Source organism: Pelobates fuscus, chromosome 5, assembly GCF_036172605.1.
Source record: "Pelobates fuscus isolate aPelFus1 chromosome 5, aPelFus1.pri, whole genome shotgun sequence".
Classification (NCBI taxonomy): Eukaryota; Metazoa; Chordata; class Amphibia; order Anura; family Pelobatidae; genus Pelobates; species Pelobates fuscus.
Genome location: NC_086321.1, coordinates 203,381,454 through 203,402,130, shown reverse-complemented (window position 1 = coordinate 203,402,130; position 20,677 = coordinate 203,381,454). Strand labels below are relative to the sequence as shown.

General features: G+C 41.2%; 1 protein-coding gene across 1 annotated transcript in view; it reads right to left on the bottom strand.

Moving 5' to 3' along the window:
• Nucleotides 1-9,071: 9,071 nt before the first annotated feature.
• LOC134611270 (nucleotide sugar transporter SLC35D2-like) overlaps nucleotides 9,072-20,677 on the bottom strand; it is a 53,224-nt gene continuing 41,618 nt past the window's right edge. Inside the window, exons 11-12 of the mRNA XM_063454961.1 lie at nucleotides 16,662-16,744; nucleotides 9,072-9,241 (exon numbers count right to left, since the gene is read on the bottom strand). Coding sequence (XP_063311031.1) covers nucleotides 9,073-9,241; nucleotides 16,662-16,744 — 252 coding nt within the window. The 3' untranslated portion in view covers nucleotide 9,072. The remainder of the gene's footprint in view (nucleotides 9,242-16,661; nucleotides 16,745-20,677) is intronic.

Below are 20,677 nucleotides of genomic sequence, written 5' to 3'. Positions count from 1 at the left end.
TCTACTTTAGAGTCCTTAACATCTCTCTTTTCTTTCTTCTAACACTTACACAAGGCCGCTGAGCGCAGATATCGCAAGGTGAGGATGAATATGTTACATTTTGGAGGCATCAACCTCCAGTATGAAGGTCTTGCTAGTATCGGGTTGTACCAAAATATCAGCTGAAGCAAACAATTTCTTAAGAGTTTCAAACGCTTCTCTAGCTTCCTTAGAACATATTCTACAACTAGCGCCCTTACATGTCATTTTGGTGATGGAGGCTATCACAGAAGAGAACCCTTTGATAAATCTCCTGTAATAATTAGCAAACCCAATAAATCTTTGGATGGCTTTTAGTCCATTGGGCAATGGCCAATGTAGAACAGCCTTTAGTTTGAGGATCCATCCGAAAACCAGATGCATGAGGATCCATCCGAAAACCAGACACAGAAATGTTATATCCCATAAAAACTGTACTTCAGTCTGGTCAAAGATGCATTTTTCAAGTTTTCAATAACGTATATTTTTGATTAAAGTTTGCAACACTTGTTTGACATGTTTGTGGCGAGTCTGAAGTTCAGGGGAATAAATAAGGATATCATCCAGGTAAGCTAGGACAAATGAGTATATATAGTTCCTGAGTACATCATTAATAAAGTCCTGGAACACAGCCGGAGCATTGCATAACCCAAAAGGCATGACCAGGTACTCATAGTGTCCGCTTCTAGTGTTAAATACCATTTGCCACTCATGACTCTCCTTAATCCTTACCAAATTGTATGCACTCCTGAGGTCAAGTTTAGTAAAGACTTGGAGTCTGTCAAACAATTTGGAAATGAGGGGAATGGGATAGGCATTTTTAATGGTGATTTTGTTTAATGCCCTGTATTCAAGCAATGCATGGGTGTAATTCTCCATCTGTTTTAGATAAAAAAAAAGAACCCTGCACCAGCAGGTGAGGATGATTTACATATGTGGCCCTTACTTAATGAATCTTTGATGTAATCATCCATTATTCTACTCTCCTGTGGTGATAAGGCATATACTGCTTCCTTGGGTGGCATAGCGCCGGGTAGCAGATTTATGGAACAGTCATAAGATCTGTGAGGAAGTAGAATATTGGTCTGACTCTTAACGAAAACCTCCTTAACCTCCCAGTATTGTGTGGGAACTTCGGAGACCTGAGACGTAGTAGTGGGTAGGGTAATGATGCCCACTCTTTTGGTAATGTGCGACATACATCTCTCAGTACAGTCTTTGCCCCATTCCAATATTTTCCCCTTTGCCCAGTCAATATGAGGGTTATGCTTAATAAGCCAAGGAAATCCTAATATGATGGGACAAGAAGGAGAAGCAATTATTTGGAATGTTATGTCTTCCTTGTGTATGGTACCAATGGAAATGTTAATAGGCAAGGTTTCGTGGGTAATCAAGGGATGAGAGAGAGGGCTCCCGTCAATAGCCTCAACTGCCAGAGGTGATGATCTCTCCTTGATAGGTATGGAATGTTTTTTGACAAAATGTATATCAATGAAGTTTCCTGCCGCACCTGAGTCCATCAGGTCTTTGCATGAAAAGTTCTTCTTGTTACACTTGCCATAATATCAAGGAGGAATCTATTTTTGTTATTCCCAGAGCATGTGTCCATCACACCTAAGAACTGTCCCCTTAGGGTTCTTAGGTGCGGAAGTCTTCCGGACGTATGGGACATATACTCCTCATATGTCCTTTTTTACCACAGTATAGGCATAGACCCTCTTTTCTCCTATATTGTTTTTCTGCCTCTGACAGTCTAGTGACCCCCAACTGCATAGGTTCGGGTTCGGACTGTACAGAGACGTCAGGAACAACAGGTCTGGAGAACCGAGGAGCTAGTGACATAGACATACGTCTGGTTCTATTTCTGGTAGTTTCTCTGGTTCTAAGTCTATTATCAATTTGCATGACAAATGTGATAAATTAATTTAATTTTTTAGGTAGATCTTTGGCAGCAATCTTATCCAGAATAGCCTAGGATAATATTTTTTTAAAAGCAGAGATTAACCCGCTATTAGTCCATTTTACCTCAGAAGCCAAGGTGTGAAATTCTATTGCATAATCTGAGACAGACCACCAGTTTCCTTGTTTGATATGCATTAGGGCAGTAGAGGCGTCATCCTCCCTGCCTATTGGTTCAAATGTTAATTTGAATTCCTCAAGGAATTCCTCGTAATTATGTGCAATGCTCCAATTACTCTCCCATAACGGATTGGCCTAGCTAAAGCTTTATCCTTAAGTTGGTTCATTAGGTAACCAATCTTAGCTCTATCCAAGGGAAAAGATCCAGGTGAGGCCTCAAAGTGGTACTCAATTTGATTCAGAAATCCCTGGCATTTTTTAATATTACCATCAAAATGCGGGGGAGGAGATAGGGAGATAGTAGGTGCTTTATGCACTATAGGTGGAGGTATCTCAGGCGGAGGTAACATATTCGGAGAAACCTCAGGCTGTAAATACGCTGTTTGGGTTAAACGCATACTGAAAGCCTGGGAAAACTGATCCATACGGTGATCATTCTCCTCTAGTTTTTTCTCGCAAGCTGCTATGTGTTGACAGAGTTCGACTGGATCTATGGCCATGTCGTAATGTCAGGATTACTAGTTGACCCAGCACTTAGAACTGTATCACACCTAGGACTAAAAGGTTACGTCTTAGCTGGTCTTAAAATGGCCGGACTTAACATACCAGAGAATAATAAGAATATTTTCCAAGGTCGGGGACACAGAACGAGACACAACAATGAGGGAAAGCCAAAAGTCAAGGATACCAGAATACAGTGAAGTCAAAATAAAGTCAATAATCAGAAATAAACGCCCAGGAACACACTCTCGGACAACCACTAAGGGAAACCATGACAGGGCAATGAGGAGAAGTAAAAATTTGTTTAAATAAGCCTTTTACACATCTGATTGGCCTAAATAAACTTTTGACCCCAGAACGTGCGCGCTTATCCTGTTTGATGTCACACGCACGCTGATGTTGTCACCACCGTGGGCGGACATGGGGTTATAATTTGGCATGGATCAACAGCGTCCGGCGTCCACCAACATGTTGCAGGAGTCAGGTACACTGACGCATGGCCGTTGAGCGCAGATACTGCAAGTTGAAGATGAATATGTTACACTCCCTCTTTTTTGCCCAACTGTAAATTTTTAACATGTTACTCACAGGTTGTGTTTTTTATAATTTAAATTTCTTCAGGTGCTTATACTTGTTTGCACAGTAATTTATTAGGACTTAACACCGCCTCTTTTAGCCCAAAATATTCACTGTCACATCAGTGGTATCACTGCTTGCATTAGATTTTTCAGGGTTTTAGATTTTCTGTAGACATGTGCAATTCGTTTCAGTCTGAATTAAAATTCGGCCGAATTTCAGGTAATTCGGACATTCGGGTGCTTCCGAATATCCGAATAGTTGAATTGCCGAAGTGCCGAATTGCTGAAGGCCCAAAGTGCCGAACTTACCGATTTTCTGAAGTGTAGTAGTGCCGAAGTGCCGAACAGCTGAAGTGCAGAAGTTCCGAAGTTGCCGAAGTTCCGAGGTGTCAAAGTGGCGAAGTTCCGAAGCACAGTATTGCCTAAGTACGCATATACTTACCCATTGAAAGAAGAATGTTACACAATTTCAAATAAAAAGTATACAAACATGGACAGGATTCAGCTGTAAGCATTTGCAACACTTACAACAATCAAGTAACATACATTCATATAAAATGTAAGTTACTAAGCCAGTCAGTGTAATGACAGGAATGAATAAGTAGATAACTCCCTAATTCCCACGGTATTAGGGAGCTATCTACTAAAAGGCTGAAAGACCTAAATTGGTCTTTCAGCCAAATTTACTGATACTAAGTAAAGATTACTTAGTATTAGTAAATTATGCCCCTACTCGCTATACTGTGAGTAGGGGCATGTCTATTAAACAGTGAGCAGTCTGTGGCTGCTCACTGTTTAAAAAAAAAAAAGGGGTCCCCCCTCCCTGAGCGGGTGTGGCCCTAAAGTAAAAAAAGGGGTTGGGACCTAATGTCCTCCCCCTGGCCTCCACCCCTGAGCGGTGGGTGGGGGCCCTAGACAAGAATAAGGGGGGGGGACCTAATGTCCTCCCCCCTGGCCTCCACCCCTGAGCGGTGGGTGGGGGCCCTAAATACAAATTGGGGGGGGACCTAATGTCCTCCTCCCTGGCCCCCACCCCTGAGCGGTGGGTGGGGGCCCTAAATACAAACTGAGGGGGGGACCTAATGTCCTCCTCCCTGGCCCCCACCCCTGAGTGGTGGGTGGGGGCCCTAAATACAAATTGGGAGGGGACCTAATGTCCTCCCCCTGGCCCCCACCCCTGAGCGGTGGGTGGAGGCCCTAAACACAAATTGGGAGTGGACCTAATGTCCTCACCCCTGACCCCCACCCCTGAGCGGTGGGTGGGGGCCCTAAACAAAAGTAAGGGGGGAGGACCTAATGTCCTCCCCCTGGCCCCCACCCCTGAGCGGTGGGTGGGGGCCCGAAATACAAATTGGGGGGGGACCTAATGTCCTCCCCCCGGGACCCTGAGCTGTGTAATTTGACTCATAACTCTCTGATTGGTTACTTAATCCACCAATCAGAGAGTTATGAGTCAAATTACACAGCGTGGGAAAATTCCAAAGAACTTTCCCACGCTGTGTAAAATGACACAGAGCACTCTGATTGGTGGATTTAAAACCAACCAATCCGAGTGCTGTGACAGGTAAATGTATAGACTTACCTGTCAGTCTCTTCATTTACCTGTCAGAGCACTCTGATTGGATGGCTTAAACCCACCAATCAGAGTGCCCTGAGCCTAATTGCAGGGCGGGGCAAAGCTTTATAAGTGCTCAGTCTGCGCGGAGCCCTCGCCGGGTAAAGATGGATTATTATTTTTTGCGCTCGTTTTTTTTTTTTTTTTTTTTTTAATTGCGTCAGTTATTATGGATATTTATTTGCCCTTTTTTGGGGCTAAAAAAAGAAAATTTTAGAAGAAAGAAAACATTGAATGGTAAGTGTAACGGATCGCCTGGCACCCCGACTGAGTACCTCCGTTAAAGGATGCTCCTAGTGCTTCCTGAGGACTCCAAGCACTCTGGCAGACACCACAATCACCGAATCCGAGAAACCTTTTAAATTCTCCCAAGCATATGAATGCTGTAGACCATTGAATAGGAACCATACGAATAGGCTTGTACTCCTAGCAGTCAACTGGAACAGCATGCAATCAATCCTTCCCCCAATAATGAGACGACACATCACTTTGAGGGTAAAACAGGAACTCTGGACTGGCTCATCCAGCCTGGCTTTTATTACACTAATCCACATACAGGCCACACCCAGGGGGAGGCATAAAATAACCAATCACATACATGGTTCAGCCCACACATCCCCTCCCCTCAGATAACATTAAACTCAATTATCCGGTACACTTTTTCAGCCAAGTTCTGGATGTACCCCAAAACCCGGGGGTACACCTTTAAATCCAGCATCGCTGGATAGCCCTTATTCAGGGGGACAACATATCCAAAATTCAAGTAATTCGGATGAATGGTTCGTGAGATATGGGGTTCCAAAGATTTGACCGACCGCATGGGTAAAGTATCCGAAAACAGTTCCATGCATTTTGGCCCTGCGGTCGGTCACAAACAAGGGAATGAAAACAGGCGAATTGCCTGTGTTATAGAGCCTGGAGAGGGTTTGAATGAATTCCCTTGTTTATGGGGTTCTTTCTACCGAACGGCGGGTCATTCGGTAGTTTCCATACGAATTTCTGGAAGTATGGAGGTCTCAGCGGTGTTTGCCTAGTCAAGTGTCCGATTTTAGTTCCAGACACTCGACGGCAAAACACCGCTGTTCGGTAGTTTAAGATGGCCGCCGCCACGTGTTTGTTTCCCGAATGGCGGCCACCCAGAGGACAAAGAATACATTACACTGATTGCCAATTACCCGTTTGCAACATTGTTGCAAACTGTAATTGGAGGCACACTTATTCCTGGGTGGTCTGGTTGTTCGGTAGTTTCACTCAATATAATAAATGGAGTGATTCTACCGAACAATCAGTGAATGCTGCATACATATCCCAGGTTAAACTTAATACACATATAATATTACAAGCAGTACACTAGAATATGTATCACAGTCTTAAAGGGACAGTAGTCCCAAAAGTCCCAATATGTCCATAGATGCTGTTAAAAGGGCCAGTAGCAGCAATATACAGTACAATATGCCCCAAATAACCCAGGGGCCATAGTCAGCAGGTAGGAGGCTAGCAAACAGGCTTCTCCAGGGCCCAGTGGCGAGGTTGGTTTCGCCACAGTAAGTTTATTTTTATTTTTAAAGGTACTTAGTTAAATGGTCCCCCCTCATTATTTTTAGGGTGAGGGGGGTAGGTAGGAGTTTATTTTTTGGGGGGAGGGGGTGACTAGGGGTTTGGGGACCCCTAGTCACCCGGGGGTTCAATTTTCATTTAGGAGGTGGGGGTCAGGGGGGAGGACATTAGGTCCCCCCTTATTCTTGTTTAGGGCCCCCACCCCCCGCTCAGGGGTGGGGGCCAGGGGGGAGGACAATAGGTCCCCCATTTGTATTTAGGGCCCCCACCCGCCGCTCAGGGGTGGGGGCCAGGGGGCAGGACATTAGGTCCCCCCATTTGTATTTAGCGCCCCCACCCGCCGCTCAGGGGTGGGGGCCAGGGGGAGGACAATAGGTCCCCCCTTATTTTTGTTTAGGGCCCCCACCCACCACTCAGGGGTGGGGCCAGGGGGGCGGACAATAGGTCCCCCCAGTTTGTATTTAATGCCCCCACCCACTGCTCAGGGGTGGGGGCCGGGGGAGGACATTAGGTACCCCCCAATTTGTATTTAGGGCCCCCACCCACCGCTCAGGGGTGGGGGCCAGGGGGGAGGACATTAGGTACCCCCCTTATTCTTGTTAAGGGCCCCCACCCACCGCTCAGGGGTGGGGGCCAGGGGGAGGACATTAGGCCCCCCAATTTTTATTTAGGGCCCCCACCGCCGCTCAGGGGTGGGGGCTGGTGGAGAGGACAATAGGTCCTCCCCCCTTTTTTTACTTTAGGGCCCCCACCTGCTCAGGGGACCCTTTTTTATTTATTTATTTATTTTTTTAACAGTGAGCAGCCACAGGCGGTATTGCGAGTAGGGGCACAATTTACTAATACTAAGTAATTTTTACTTAGTATTAGTAAATTTGGCTGAAAGACCAGTTTAGGTCATTCAGCCTTTTGGTAGATAACTCCCTAATACCGTGGGAATTAGGGAGTTATCTACCAAGCGGCTGCAAGAAAAGTCCCGAAATGCCGGAGTTCCGACGTTGCCGAAGTTCAGAAGTTTCCAAAGTTCCGAAGTTCCGAAGTGCCGAAGTTGACGAAGTGCTGAAGTTCCGAAGTGTCTAAAATCCGAAGTTCCGAAGTGGCGAAGTGCTGAAGTTCCGAAGAGGTCAAGTGCCGAAGTTGCCGAAGTGTCGAAGTGCCGAAATGCCGAAGTCCAAAATTGATGAATTCCCGAATTTCGGAATGCCGATCCGAGCCGAATATTTTCCCCATGCACATGCCGAATGTTCTGCACTTCAGGTACCTTCCCTTTTGCAAAATAAGTTATTCAAGCTTGATATTGCTACTTGCAACTTTATGCCATCCTCACTGGCACCACTGCATACTTAGAACTTGGTGATATATCTCACACAGAAAAACAAAAAAAACAAAAAGGCGCCGGTTTCTATATTATAGACCTCTGCAGTTATATACTATATTCTCTGTTTATAATATGCTCTTTGAAGATTTCAGCGCTCAAAACAGTTCCTGTTTAATTTAAAAAAAAAAAAGGGGGGGGGGAAACTTATTTATATATTCAACTACATTCAGACTCCTCAAGTCACTTGCAGGTTCAATAATAACTTTAGCCTTCATATAAGACAGTCCCAGATTCTCAAGTAATATTTAAAAATTGCCATAACAACACTCAAAAACACTCATATTTAAAAAAATAAATAAAAAAAAATTAGGAAAAAATTTTAATATTTGAATATAATCAGACTCTTCAAGTCACTTGCTAATTCATTTGTAATTTCAGCTTTCATATACGACAGTCCCAGGTTCTCCAGTAGTATTCTAAAGTTTACCAAAACTCAGCCGTAATTTTTTTCCCTTCTGAAGTTATGCACATTCAAATTAAACCTTTTGTACATTTTAACTTCAAATAGCTTCAGAATTTCATGTAAATTAGCTCCAACAGCTTTACTTGATCTTTTCTAGCATTTTGCCAGTACACATGCTCCGCCTAAACAACTCTTTTTTTCTAGCTTCCACACACTAGGTGATTAAGTTTAATCAGAACTCCAGCGAGCAGTTTTTTTTTTTTTATAAGTTCTCACCACTGAATTATGCAGCTTCACAGGCTTCACGTGCTCATTTTCAGTACCCCTTTTGCCATGTTCGCCATGTTCTTTGCCGCTGTAGTGTCGCCCGCAGTTTTAACCAAATTATCTGCTCTGATGTTACCGCCGAACAGTGTCGCCCGCAGTTTTAACCAAATTATCTGCTCCGTTGGACCGCCGAACAGTGTGTGTGTTCCTTCCTCCCAGCATGAGCGCCCTCGTACACATGCATGCGCTTACGTCATCACGCCCCTGAACATGAAAGTTATATTTTTCATTTAGCGAGTACCTTATCCCACAGTATCATCATGCTTTTTGATGCTAGTCATGCTTCTTTTGCAAATGTTACATCTCTCATTGTTCTACCAAGTTAATGCGGTATCCTCTGTGTCACAATGTCTAGAACATCTTCTCCATGCATATTCTCACATTTACTTGTCTCATTTATGTCACTTTTCTATAATGTTTCTTACCTCCACATTGTACCTTTTTTTAACTCATATTCTAGAATTTCCACAGGTCTCTGATTTTCACAGAATATTTTTTTTTATCAATCTAGAGACTTCACCATCGCTTCACCATCTAGAGACTTCACTAGACACAGACTTGGAAAGAAACTCTAGAACTCCATTTATATTATCTTTAATTTATATTTTAAAAAGTCTTATTTTTCATTGTGCCTGATTGGTAACCGTTGTTCTAAATCATATGTTGCGTTTTTCTCATCTTCCCGCAGGCGAGTGCTGTTTGCATCCTTGATCTCCATTTTGTTGTCCTTGGGTTGTCTATTTGACCATAATGTAAAGAAAGAGTAAGAAATGCCACCTGCCATACTGTAATTAAAGAAAGGAGTGTTAGATGCTTTCCATTTTCAGTACTTTGCCATTTTATCCAACAAAAAATAAACAAAATAGGAAAACATGGGGAAGGAAATGGGACAAAATGGACTTCCCACCAGGTTCTAAATGTAAAAGATACTGTGAATTTATTTATAAAATATTTTACCAGGAAAGATACATTGAGATTTCTCTGGTTTTCAAGTATGTCCTGGGTCTACAAAACATTGCATTGGTATACAATAAAATACAAAAACAATATCAATGCACAATATATACAAATTTAACATAGGACAGGTAGGAAATATATGATCAACCATGACACGTGTATTCTGTTTTGAGGTATGTAGAGAGGGATCTCTTAAAGGACTTTAGGCTTGGGGAAGATTTTAAAGTGTGCGGGAGGTCGTTCCACAATTGTAATAAACATTCAGTATACATAACAAATGTGTCTTCTCCTACTTCGAAATGTCTAGTGTATCAAGACATGTTTATTTGTATTGCAACAGCATTTCGGACCAAAACCTTTAAGATAGGAAGTTATTTACTTATGAACTCAGAATACCCTACAAGTCCGCAATAAAAAAAAAAAAAACATAAAATAAGACTAAGGCTCAGATTATAAAAGTGTAACAGACTGACCTGGTCATTAATGTTCAATTATCTCACTAGTACGACAAGCCCTTCATTATAGGCTGTACACATTACATACTTTCCACAAAAAGTTGAATTTTTTCCAACAGGAGTCACAGCTCCAATTTTGCATCGTTAACCCCTTTATGACCAACAATATTTCATGCAGTTATTACAAACTGCTGTCTAGAGACTCTGCTTATAAGTAAACATCCTTGTTATTTATAATCTCCTGTACCGTCCTGTTTAACCCCTTAAGGACACATGACATGTGTGACATGTCATGATTTCCTTTTATTCCAGAAGTTTGGTCCTTAAGGGGTTAAGCTAGATGAATGAAGCATTCCATCTTCATATGTGGTCTTTTTTATAGATAGTAATAACATAATTATACCATACACATTATATTATTATTACTGGTATTTAAAAAGTGCCAACATATTCCACAGCGCTGTATAATCAAGGAAAATAGAAATTACAGGCTACTCAAACAAATACAAAAGGAATAGAGGATCCTGTCTGTGAGCTGAGACCTAGTATTTGTAATAGCCTAAATAGCTTGTGGGGTTTACAATATGTGCCAACATTTACTTTTTTTTTAAATCACAGGATGGTAAAGTGATTATAAAATGACAAACAGTCTCTTGTTAGCTGCTAAAATTGCATTCGATATTACTTTCAAATTATTTAATTACAATTTAATTTGATAAAAGTGTTCCATTTAAGAGTTACTCTAGTACAAAAGTCATTGTTTTGATCAGTTATGACCAAACCTAAAAATACTTCCAATTAAAATCTAACCAAATGTGGAAAACGCTAAGGAAAATTGATTCTTTGAAATCTGCGTATTTTAATGGGAGTTTGCAGGTACATTGGTTTCTCTGTTAATAATTGAAATCCTAAATAATTTAAGACACTAGTATAATGCCTTCATTTCCAGTGCAACACATATGCTTGTTTTCATGGAATAAGCAAAATATATTTCAAAAGTCAGGAACCTTGTTCTAGTAAAACCACACATTTTAGCATACATGCTTCTTCTCATGTAAACAAATATCCTTGAATAGCATGAAATTCCCTTAATTGTTATCATGCTGTAAAGACATAAATGCAATGGTTTCCGTTATAGCATGAGGTCAATCTTTAACAGCTTAACAGAATCTCAAATACCATATTAATATAACTAGTTAGGGTAAAAATTACAGGTTATTTTGCTAGAAAATCTTTTTCTAATTAGTGTTTGAATAACTGAACTGAACTAAAGGTTTTTTATGAAGGTAATCAAGTGGATAATATGAGGGTATATAATTACGTTTGCTTTTAATTTATGATATGTAAATTATCTTGTTCACATTGCTTTCTCCCACAGTTTAATCTCTCCTTCTACAAAACGTGGTCAACCACCCAGTCCCGTCTTGTTGTCTTCTAGCCCCAATCATTACATTTTTATGTCAGCTTTTGGTGCAGAAGATTCATTTTTTTTTGTCAAACCAGGCTCATGTATTTTGACAAACAAAATTGAGGGGTGGGGAGAGGGTACTAGAAGACTCACCACAAGTATTAAAATAAGCTGTAGAGGTTATGCTGCTTAGAAAACGATTAAAGGGACACTAACCAAATCTCATCATCTTGCTGAAGCTGTTATGGTGCAAAGATCCTGTCCATGTAGCCTTTCAGAAGACTTTATTATTATTATTATTATTATTTTATTATTTATATAGCGCCAACAAATTCCGTAGCGCTGTACAATGGGTGGACTAACAGACACATAATTGAGATCAGACCACTGGACGTACAGGAACAGAGGGGGTTGAGGGCCCTGCTCAATGAGTTTACATGCTAGAGGGAGTGGGGTATAGTGACACAAAGGGTTAAAGTAGGGGAATTAAATAGTTTGTTAGAGAAGGGTTTATTGAGTGCTTGGTAGGTCATTTTGACAGTTGCAGGAAAGGAGTCATGGGGTGGGGGATGAGAAACCTGCTGACAGTTTAATTGATATGCTTTAATGAAGAAGTGAGTTTTCAAAGATTTTTTGAAGGAGTGGAGGCTGGGTGAAAGTCTGATTGAGGAGGGAAGGGAGTTCCACAGAATAGGTGCAGCCCTGGAGAATTCTTGAAGGTGAGCGTCAGAGGTGGGGATCCGGGCAGAGGATAGGCGTAGGTCTTGGGCTGAGCACAGGGGTTTCGACGGGACATACTTGTGTATGAGAAAGGATAGGTATGTTGGAGCAGCATTATGTAGGGATTTGTAAGCAAGTGCCAGAATTTTGAATTGGGCCCTATATCTAACTGGAAGCCAATGCAGGGACTGACAGAGCGTGGAGGCGTGGGAGGTGCGACCGGACAGGAAAATAAGCCTCGCAGCCGCATTCATTATAGATTGCAGTGGTGCAATCTGGGAACATGTAAGACCAGTGAGAAGGGGATTGCAGTAGTCGAGGCGAGAGAGAACAGCAGCATGAACCAGCCGCGTCCGGCGTTAGATATGGGCGGATGCGCGCTATGTTCTTGAGTTGGAAGCGACAGGATTTGACTATCGATTGGACATGGGGAGTAAAAGAGAGGTCAGAATTAAAAAGAACCCCTAGGCAGCGAGCCTGCGAGGTAGAGGTTATAGTAGCCCCGTTGACTTGGATGGAGACAGACACAGGAGTAGCAGCACTTGAGGGAGGAAAAACTAGACGTTCTGTTTTGGACAGGTTGAGCTTAAGGAAGTGAGCAGCCATCCAGTTGGAAATAGCAGAGAGGCAGTCAGAAACACGAGTCAAGGTGGGCGGAGAGAGATCAGGGGAGGACAGGTAGATTTGCGTGTCATCTGCATATAAATGATATTGGAAGCCAAAGGAGCTGATGAGTTTACCAAGGGAGGCAGTATAGATAGAGAACAGTAGGGGTATGAGGACAGAACCTTGGGGGACGCCGACAGAGAGGGGTTGGGGAGAAGAGGCAGAACCAGAGAAAGAAACACTGAAAGAGCCCTGGGAGAGGTAGGAGGAGCACCAGGAGATAGCAGTATCCAGAAGACCAAAGTTACGAAGAATGTGAAGAAGTTGTTGATGATCAACAGTGTCAAAGGCAGCAGAAAGATCAAGGAGAATTAGGATAGAGTATTGGCCGTGAGATTTAGCAGCAATTAAATCGTTATAAATGCAGTCTCTAAAAATCATTATAAATGCAGTCTCTAAAAATGTTTTATTTTAGAGATAAAACTATTTTAATTACATGTAGGGCTGCCTCCCTTTGCTGTCAGTCTACCACATAGAATACTTTCTTCTTTGTTGGCAATATCAATTTCGTGCAACATTTGCATCTGGTATCAGCACTTACAGCATGCTAACCCCAGACAGGCTGGCCATGGCTGGGTACATTTCAAACACAAACACAAACACAGTGTCAACATTTCTACTGCCTGTAATTTACACTCTAACTCCATGGTACAGACAAAACATAAAACAGTTCTGATTATTTTTAACTCTGCCCTTCCAGAGGCATAGTGATCTGAGGAACGACAAACCACAAGCCACTCTGCTGGCAATTTATGTCCCATCAAATTCTGTGCAAAAAGGTGCCCCTGCTGCACTACATAATACTCTAAGTTATTCTGGCTATAATAAATATTTGCTGTAATGGCATTGTGAGGCAACCACTTGACAGAGCCTAGTGTAAGTGCTGGGGAAAAGGGTTAGATCTGCATTAGATGCAGAGACTAGTTCTGCAGCTTGTGAAAGGTAATTTTTAGAGCTTAGCAAATCTTTATGCAAATTTTAGGAAATGCCCATTTTTTTGCAAATCTTTAATTATAGGCATTTTTGCACACTTGGATTGTAAAGTGTACAATATAATGCTAAAGCTATATAAAACATTGAGTTCTAAGTCTAGTTTTCACTTCATTATGGCATTGCTTGATTCTTTAAGCAGTTCATTGCATGGAAGAGTGATGAATTAAATGGCATTTATGTTCTGTGAAAAGTTAACCAAGTAATTAAATCAGGGCGAACCCATAAAAAGGATAAAAATGTAAAAACAAATGATTGAAATGTAATCTAAGGATGTGTCCAACACAAGGAATGTTAAATAAATATTATCATTAGTGATGTACCGAACTGTTCGCTGGCGAATAGTTCCCGGCGAACATAGCATGTTCGCGTCCGCCACCGCGGGCGAACACATGTGGTGTTCGGTCCGCCCCCTATTCGTCATCATTGAGTAAACTTTGACCCTGTACCTCACAGTCAGCAGACACATTACAGCCAATCAGCAGCACACCCTCCCTAGCAGACCCTCCCACCTACTGGACAGCATCCATTTTAGATTAATTCGGAAGCTGCAACCATTTTTTATTTTTTTTTCAATTTATTATTTTTTTTTTAGTGCATATAAATGTTACAAGTAGATACTACCCCCAGACACTCTGTGTTACTGCAGATACTCCCTCCAGACACCCTGTGTTACTGCAGATACTCCCCCCAGACACTCTGTGTTACTGCAGATACTCCCTCCAGACACTGACACAGAGCAGAATAGGGACTGTTCCCCCTACATAGGGTCACTTGGCAGATATGGATTGACACCTATCCTAAGGATCCCTGATAAACACTGACACGGAGCCCTCCATGGGTGAAGATAGATTAATTTTTTTTGTGCTCGGGTTTTTTATTTTATTTTTAAGTTCGACGGGTATGATGGCTTTTTATACACACTATACACACACTGCACACACTATACACACACTACACACAATATACACACACAATACACACAATATACACACACACTGTACACACTATGCACACACACACTACACACACTGCATACACACACTACACACACTGCATACACACTGCACACACTATACACACTGCACACACTATACACACACTGCACACTCTATACACACACTGCATACACTATACACACACTGCATACACTATACACACTCTACACACACTGCATACACACACTGCATACACTATACACACACTGCACTAACTATACACACACTGCACACACTATACACACACTGCATACACTACACACACACTGCATACACACTATACACACACTGCACACACTATACACACTATACACACACTAAACACACACACTGTACACACTATGCACACACTGCATACACTATGCACATACTATACACACACACTACATACACACTGCACACACTGCACACATTATACACACACTACACACACACTGTACACACTATGCACACACTATACACACACACTACACACACTGCATACACACACTATACACACTCTATACACACACTGCACACACTATACACACTATACACACACACTATACACACTCACTATACACACAATATACACACACTGTACACACTATACACACTCACTATACACACAATATACACACACTTTACACACTATACACACACTGCATGAACATACATTTAAAAAAAAATTGCAGCTGTTTTTTACATTTCAAAGTTGAGGAGGGGGGTGCCAAATAAAGGATCCGCCCCGGGTGCCAAATGCTCCAGGTACGCCCCTGTATAGAGGGGAGCCATGTTACTCTGTATATAGAGAGGAGCCATGTTTACACTGTATATAGAGGGGAGCCATGTTACTCTGTATATAGAGGGGAGCCATGTTACACTCTATACAGTGGAAACATGGCTCCCTCTATATACAGAGTAACATGGCTCCCTCTATATACAGAGGGGAGCCATGTTTACACGGTATATAGAGGGAAGCCATGTTATTCTGTATATAGAGGGAGCCATGTTTACACGGTATATAGAGGGAAGCCATGTTACTCTGTATATAGAGAGGAGCCATGTTTACACTGTATATAGAGGGAACCATGTTTACACTGTATATAGAGGGGAGCCATGTTACTCTGTATATAGAGGGGAGCCATGTTACTCTGTAAATAGAGAGGAGCCATGTTTACACTGTATATAGAGGGGAGCCATGTTACTCTGTATATAGAGGGGAGCCATGTTACACTGTATATAGAGGGAGCCATGTTACTCTGTATATAGAGGGAGCCATGTTTACACTGTATATAGAGGGGAGCCATGTTTACACAGTATACAGAGGGAGCCATGTTACTCTGTATATAGAGGGAGCCATGTTTACTCTGTATATAGAGGACTGTTTGCGGTGCGTTAAACGGGGAGTTTGGTCTGTCACTGTGAAGCGGGCGTAACCCTTACACTACCTGATCGATACAACATCATACCTGATGTTTTAAAGCACGTTATTCCAAACAAGTTAGGAATGTTAGGTGATTTATGCCCTTTATGGATTAAAACCAGACTCTGCATCAACTATGTAATTTTCCATGGGAGTTTTGCCATGGATCCCCCTCCGGCATGCCACAGTCCAGGTGTTAGTCCCCTTGAAACAACTTTTCCATCACTATTGTGGCCAGAAAGAGTCCCTGTGTGTTTTAAAATTCGCCTGTCCATTGAAGTCTATGGCGGTTCGCACGGTTCGCCCGTTCGCGAACATTTGCGGAAGTTCGCGTTCGCCGTTCGCGAACCGAAAATTTCGGGTTCGCGACAACACTAATTATCATTGTTGGTTTTTTTGCTATCTTCTGTTTTACTGTGAGTAATCTATATACATCCGTGTATTAAAATATTTTTTCTGCCGTATGCACACATTTATACCCAAATATAACAAATATAAGTACATGCATTAATGAGTGATTACAGATGAAAAAAATATTGATTATCTATAAAGACTGCATTGAAACAATAAACACAAGAAGTACAAAAGATGAAATTAAAAACTTACCAAATATTTAAACCTATAAAGTTTAACCAAGAAAAGCTGTAATCTCCTCCGAAGATAATACCGATATAGGCCACGGATACATTCTAAAAAAAAAAAAAAACATAAATTACATCAATTTTTTAAAAGTGTGTATCAATACAAAATGTAAAATGCAATATTAAATGAAAGTAGTAAATAGTAGTTGAGTATTAAGTAGTAAGCAGTGCAAAGCTCAACGGAGCAATCAGAAGCTCATTGAGGTGGGCGCACTGCAATCCCCAGGTAAGTTATCAAACTGTTCATAAATATTTTCACTTCTCACCATGGGAGGACACTGGGATATTGGCAACATAACCAGTACAGCGGGCGAGTTCCCTTAAGAATATAGTGTATATATGCTCCTTTAAATTATGTTATCATGCTCATATCTGCTTAAAGGACCACTCTAGGCACCCAGACCACTTCAGCTTAATGAAGATAGGGTTAACCCATTTTTTTATAAACATAGCAGTTTCAGAGAAACTGCTATGTTTATAAATGGGTTAATCCAGCCCTCAAAGCCTCTAGTGGCTGTCTCATTGACAGCCGCTAGAGGCGCTTGCGTGATTCTCACTGTGAAAATCACAGTGAGAGCACGCAAGCGTCCATAGGAAAGCATTGATAATGCTTTCCTATGAGACCGGCTGAATGCGCGCGCAGCTCTTGCCGCGCGTGCGCATTCAGCCGAATGGGAGGAGAGGAGGAGGATCAGAGGAGAAGAGCTCCCCGCCCGGTGCTGGAGAAAGGTAAGTTTTAACCCCTTTCCTCTCCCCAGAGCTCGGCGGGAGGGGGTCCCTGAGGGTGGGGGCACCCTCAGGGCACTATAGTGCCAGGAAAACGAGTATGTTTTCCTGGCACTTTAGTGGTCCTTTAAGGCCTTGAAAGTCATTCTCACATTGCACTTTTAATGCGTCCAGGTTAGAGTATGTGATAGCAGTTATTCAGTAACTGCTTAAATCTGACTCTTTTCCAGCTCCAGATACTTTGGGCCCCATTGTTGAGATAAGAGATTGGTCTCACCAAACCTAACATCTTTAATTGATTTGGATGGATTCCTGATAACTAAACTCTTGGCTTTGGACTTTTACATTGCTGCTTGGATTGTCCATTTATATTCACCCGATCTCATGGCTTCTAACCTCAGGCTCTAATTTAAGTATAAATGTAATAGGCGTGGACACAGAATATACCTAACCTGTGGCATCATGTCACATATTACTACCTTTCAATCTGGCTTCAATCTTTCTTTGGACAGCATCATATCCCATGCTGCATGTAAAACTTTACTTTTTAACTGATCCCTGAGGTTTACAATATGTGGGCCAAATTCAGATTCAAAGAACATGGGTTATCATTCATAAATATCATGCAATCTATTTGTCATGGGTGTACACTGGAAACCTCCTCAGCTTAATCCAGCTCTGAGACATAGGAAATTATCAGCCTAATCTAAGTGGATCTACCTCTTGGATATGCTAGACCCTAAGGGTTTAAATGAACAAGTGGACGCATCATGGGTCTGAGTTTCAGGTCTTTTTACTTTCCTGTTTTTGTTTATTTCTATATACACTTCAGATCCTTGCTTTTTTTTTTTAATACCTATAATGGGGTATCAATTGAGTTCATATATGGCTTTTTATTATTATTATAATAAGTCAACAAATATGTAATAATAAATTACTGCTGTTCTATTATTTTGTAGTAGTTGTACTAACAATGCAAACTCAATTTTGCTAAAAAGAAGCTCTATTTCATGAAGACTGACCTGTCACATATGCTATGCTTAATAAAAATATGTTCTGGCCTTGTTTTAGCCAATTTTCATATTTACTTTGTACATAAATGGCTGATATTTGGTATCTAATACCATACTTAATGTGGTGAATTAGAACCAATTAGGTAAACAAATATTCTTGGCACTTCTACATACCGTATATACTAGAGTATAAGCCGAGTTTTTCAGCACATTTTTTGTGCTGAAAAACCCCAACTCGGCTTATACTCGAGTCAATAGTCTGTATTATGGCAATTTGCATTGCCATAATACAGACTGGGGGCTGTGGGGGCTGGCAGAGAGTTTACTTACCTGTCCTGCAGCTCCTGTCAGCTCCCTTCTCCTCCGCGCTGTCCGTTCAGCACCTCGGTCAGCTCCCAGTGTAAGTCTCGCGAGAGCCGCGGCTCTCGCGAGACTTAGAGTGTGAGCTGACAGAAGAGCTGAACTGACGGCGCGGAGGAGAAGGGAGCTGACAGGAGTTGCAGGACAGGTAAGTAAACTCTCTGCCAGCCCCCCTGCCCCCCCACTGAACTGCCAATGCTGGACCACCAGGGAAGGAGCCCCCCTCCCTGCCATATATCAAGCAGGGAGGGGGGACGAAAAAAAAATATATTAATAATAATTAAATAATAATAAAAAAATTATAATAATGAAATTAAATAAAAAATAATAATAAATAATAATAAAAAAAATTTAAATAATAAAAAAAAATTGCCCACCCCCCACCAAGGCTCTGCAACACACACACACACTGCACTCATACACACACACTGCACTCATACACACACTGCATTCATACACACACACTGCACTCGTACACACACTGCATTCATATACACACACACACTGCACTCATACACACACTGCATTCATACACACACACTGCATTCATACACACACTGCATTCATACACACACGCTGCACTCACACACGCTGCACTCATACACACACGCTGCACTCATACATACACTGCATTCATACACACACACTGCATTCATTATACACACACTGTATTCAACAAATATTCAATTAATATATTTTTTTTAGGATCTAATTTTATTTAGTCTTATACTGGAGTCAATAAGTTTTCCCATTTTTGGGGGGTAAAATTAGGGGCCTCGGCTTATATTCGGGTCGGCTTATACTCGAGTATATACGGTACTTAGTAGGTACTTCAATGCTCCATGCTCAGATCTCACTCTTCTATAATAATTTTGATAAATCTCCCCCATTGTTTCTATTTCTCCCCCCTGGAGATTTGGATTGTGATGTCATTAGTTAATTCTTTAATCCTTTTCTAATAGTTGTGCTGGACTTTCTATTTAATATGCACTTTGAAAAAGCTTTTTCAAATTTATAATGCTGTTTATTCTTTTACAGATAGACTACTTTGACTTGGCACTTATTGGTTTTCCCTACACTTGAATCAACTCAACAACTAGAATATCCATTCTACTCAATAGCAGACATTAATCCTACACTATTAAAAACACTATAATGTGTTCCTATAGACAAATATCCTACACTGATATTATTCTTTACTTCCAATATTTTCCAACAATATTCATACACTTCATCCATGATAAAGTCCTATAGACATTCATATTCTCTATAATTCCTCTCTAATTCCTCTCTATTACCATATGTGTATATAACATTTGGTTTAAAGAGGAACTTTAAAAATTGCAGAGGCAACATACAAAATTAAATAGGGGAATTGAAGATTTCAGCTATGAAGTATGGATAGAAAAACTGCTTTTGTTTACTTTAGATAGAGACATACGTATGACTCCCTGGTGACATGTTCATTAACAAAGGACTGTGCAGAAGGACTGTGAAGAAGTTACCCATTTTAGACTGGAAGAAAGGAAATTTTACCAATGGCAGGAGATATAGGTATTTACAGAAAGAACAATAAAGATGGTTAATATTAAGAGCTAAACATGACTGGCATTTAGAATTTTAAACAGCAGAAACAGATGTGTAAAATAGTGAATTTGATTTTGATATTTTTAAAAAACCTGGATTACTATTTAACCCCTTAAGGACCAAACTTCTGGAATAAAAGGGAATCATGACATGTCACACATGTAATGTGTCCTTAAGGGGTTAAAACTCATTTTTAACATATGACATGATGACATAGTTAAAATATAGTCAAGGCCAAAATCGTTACCTGTATTCACGCATTATATTGTTATGTCACAGTAAATTCTACTGCATT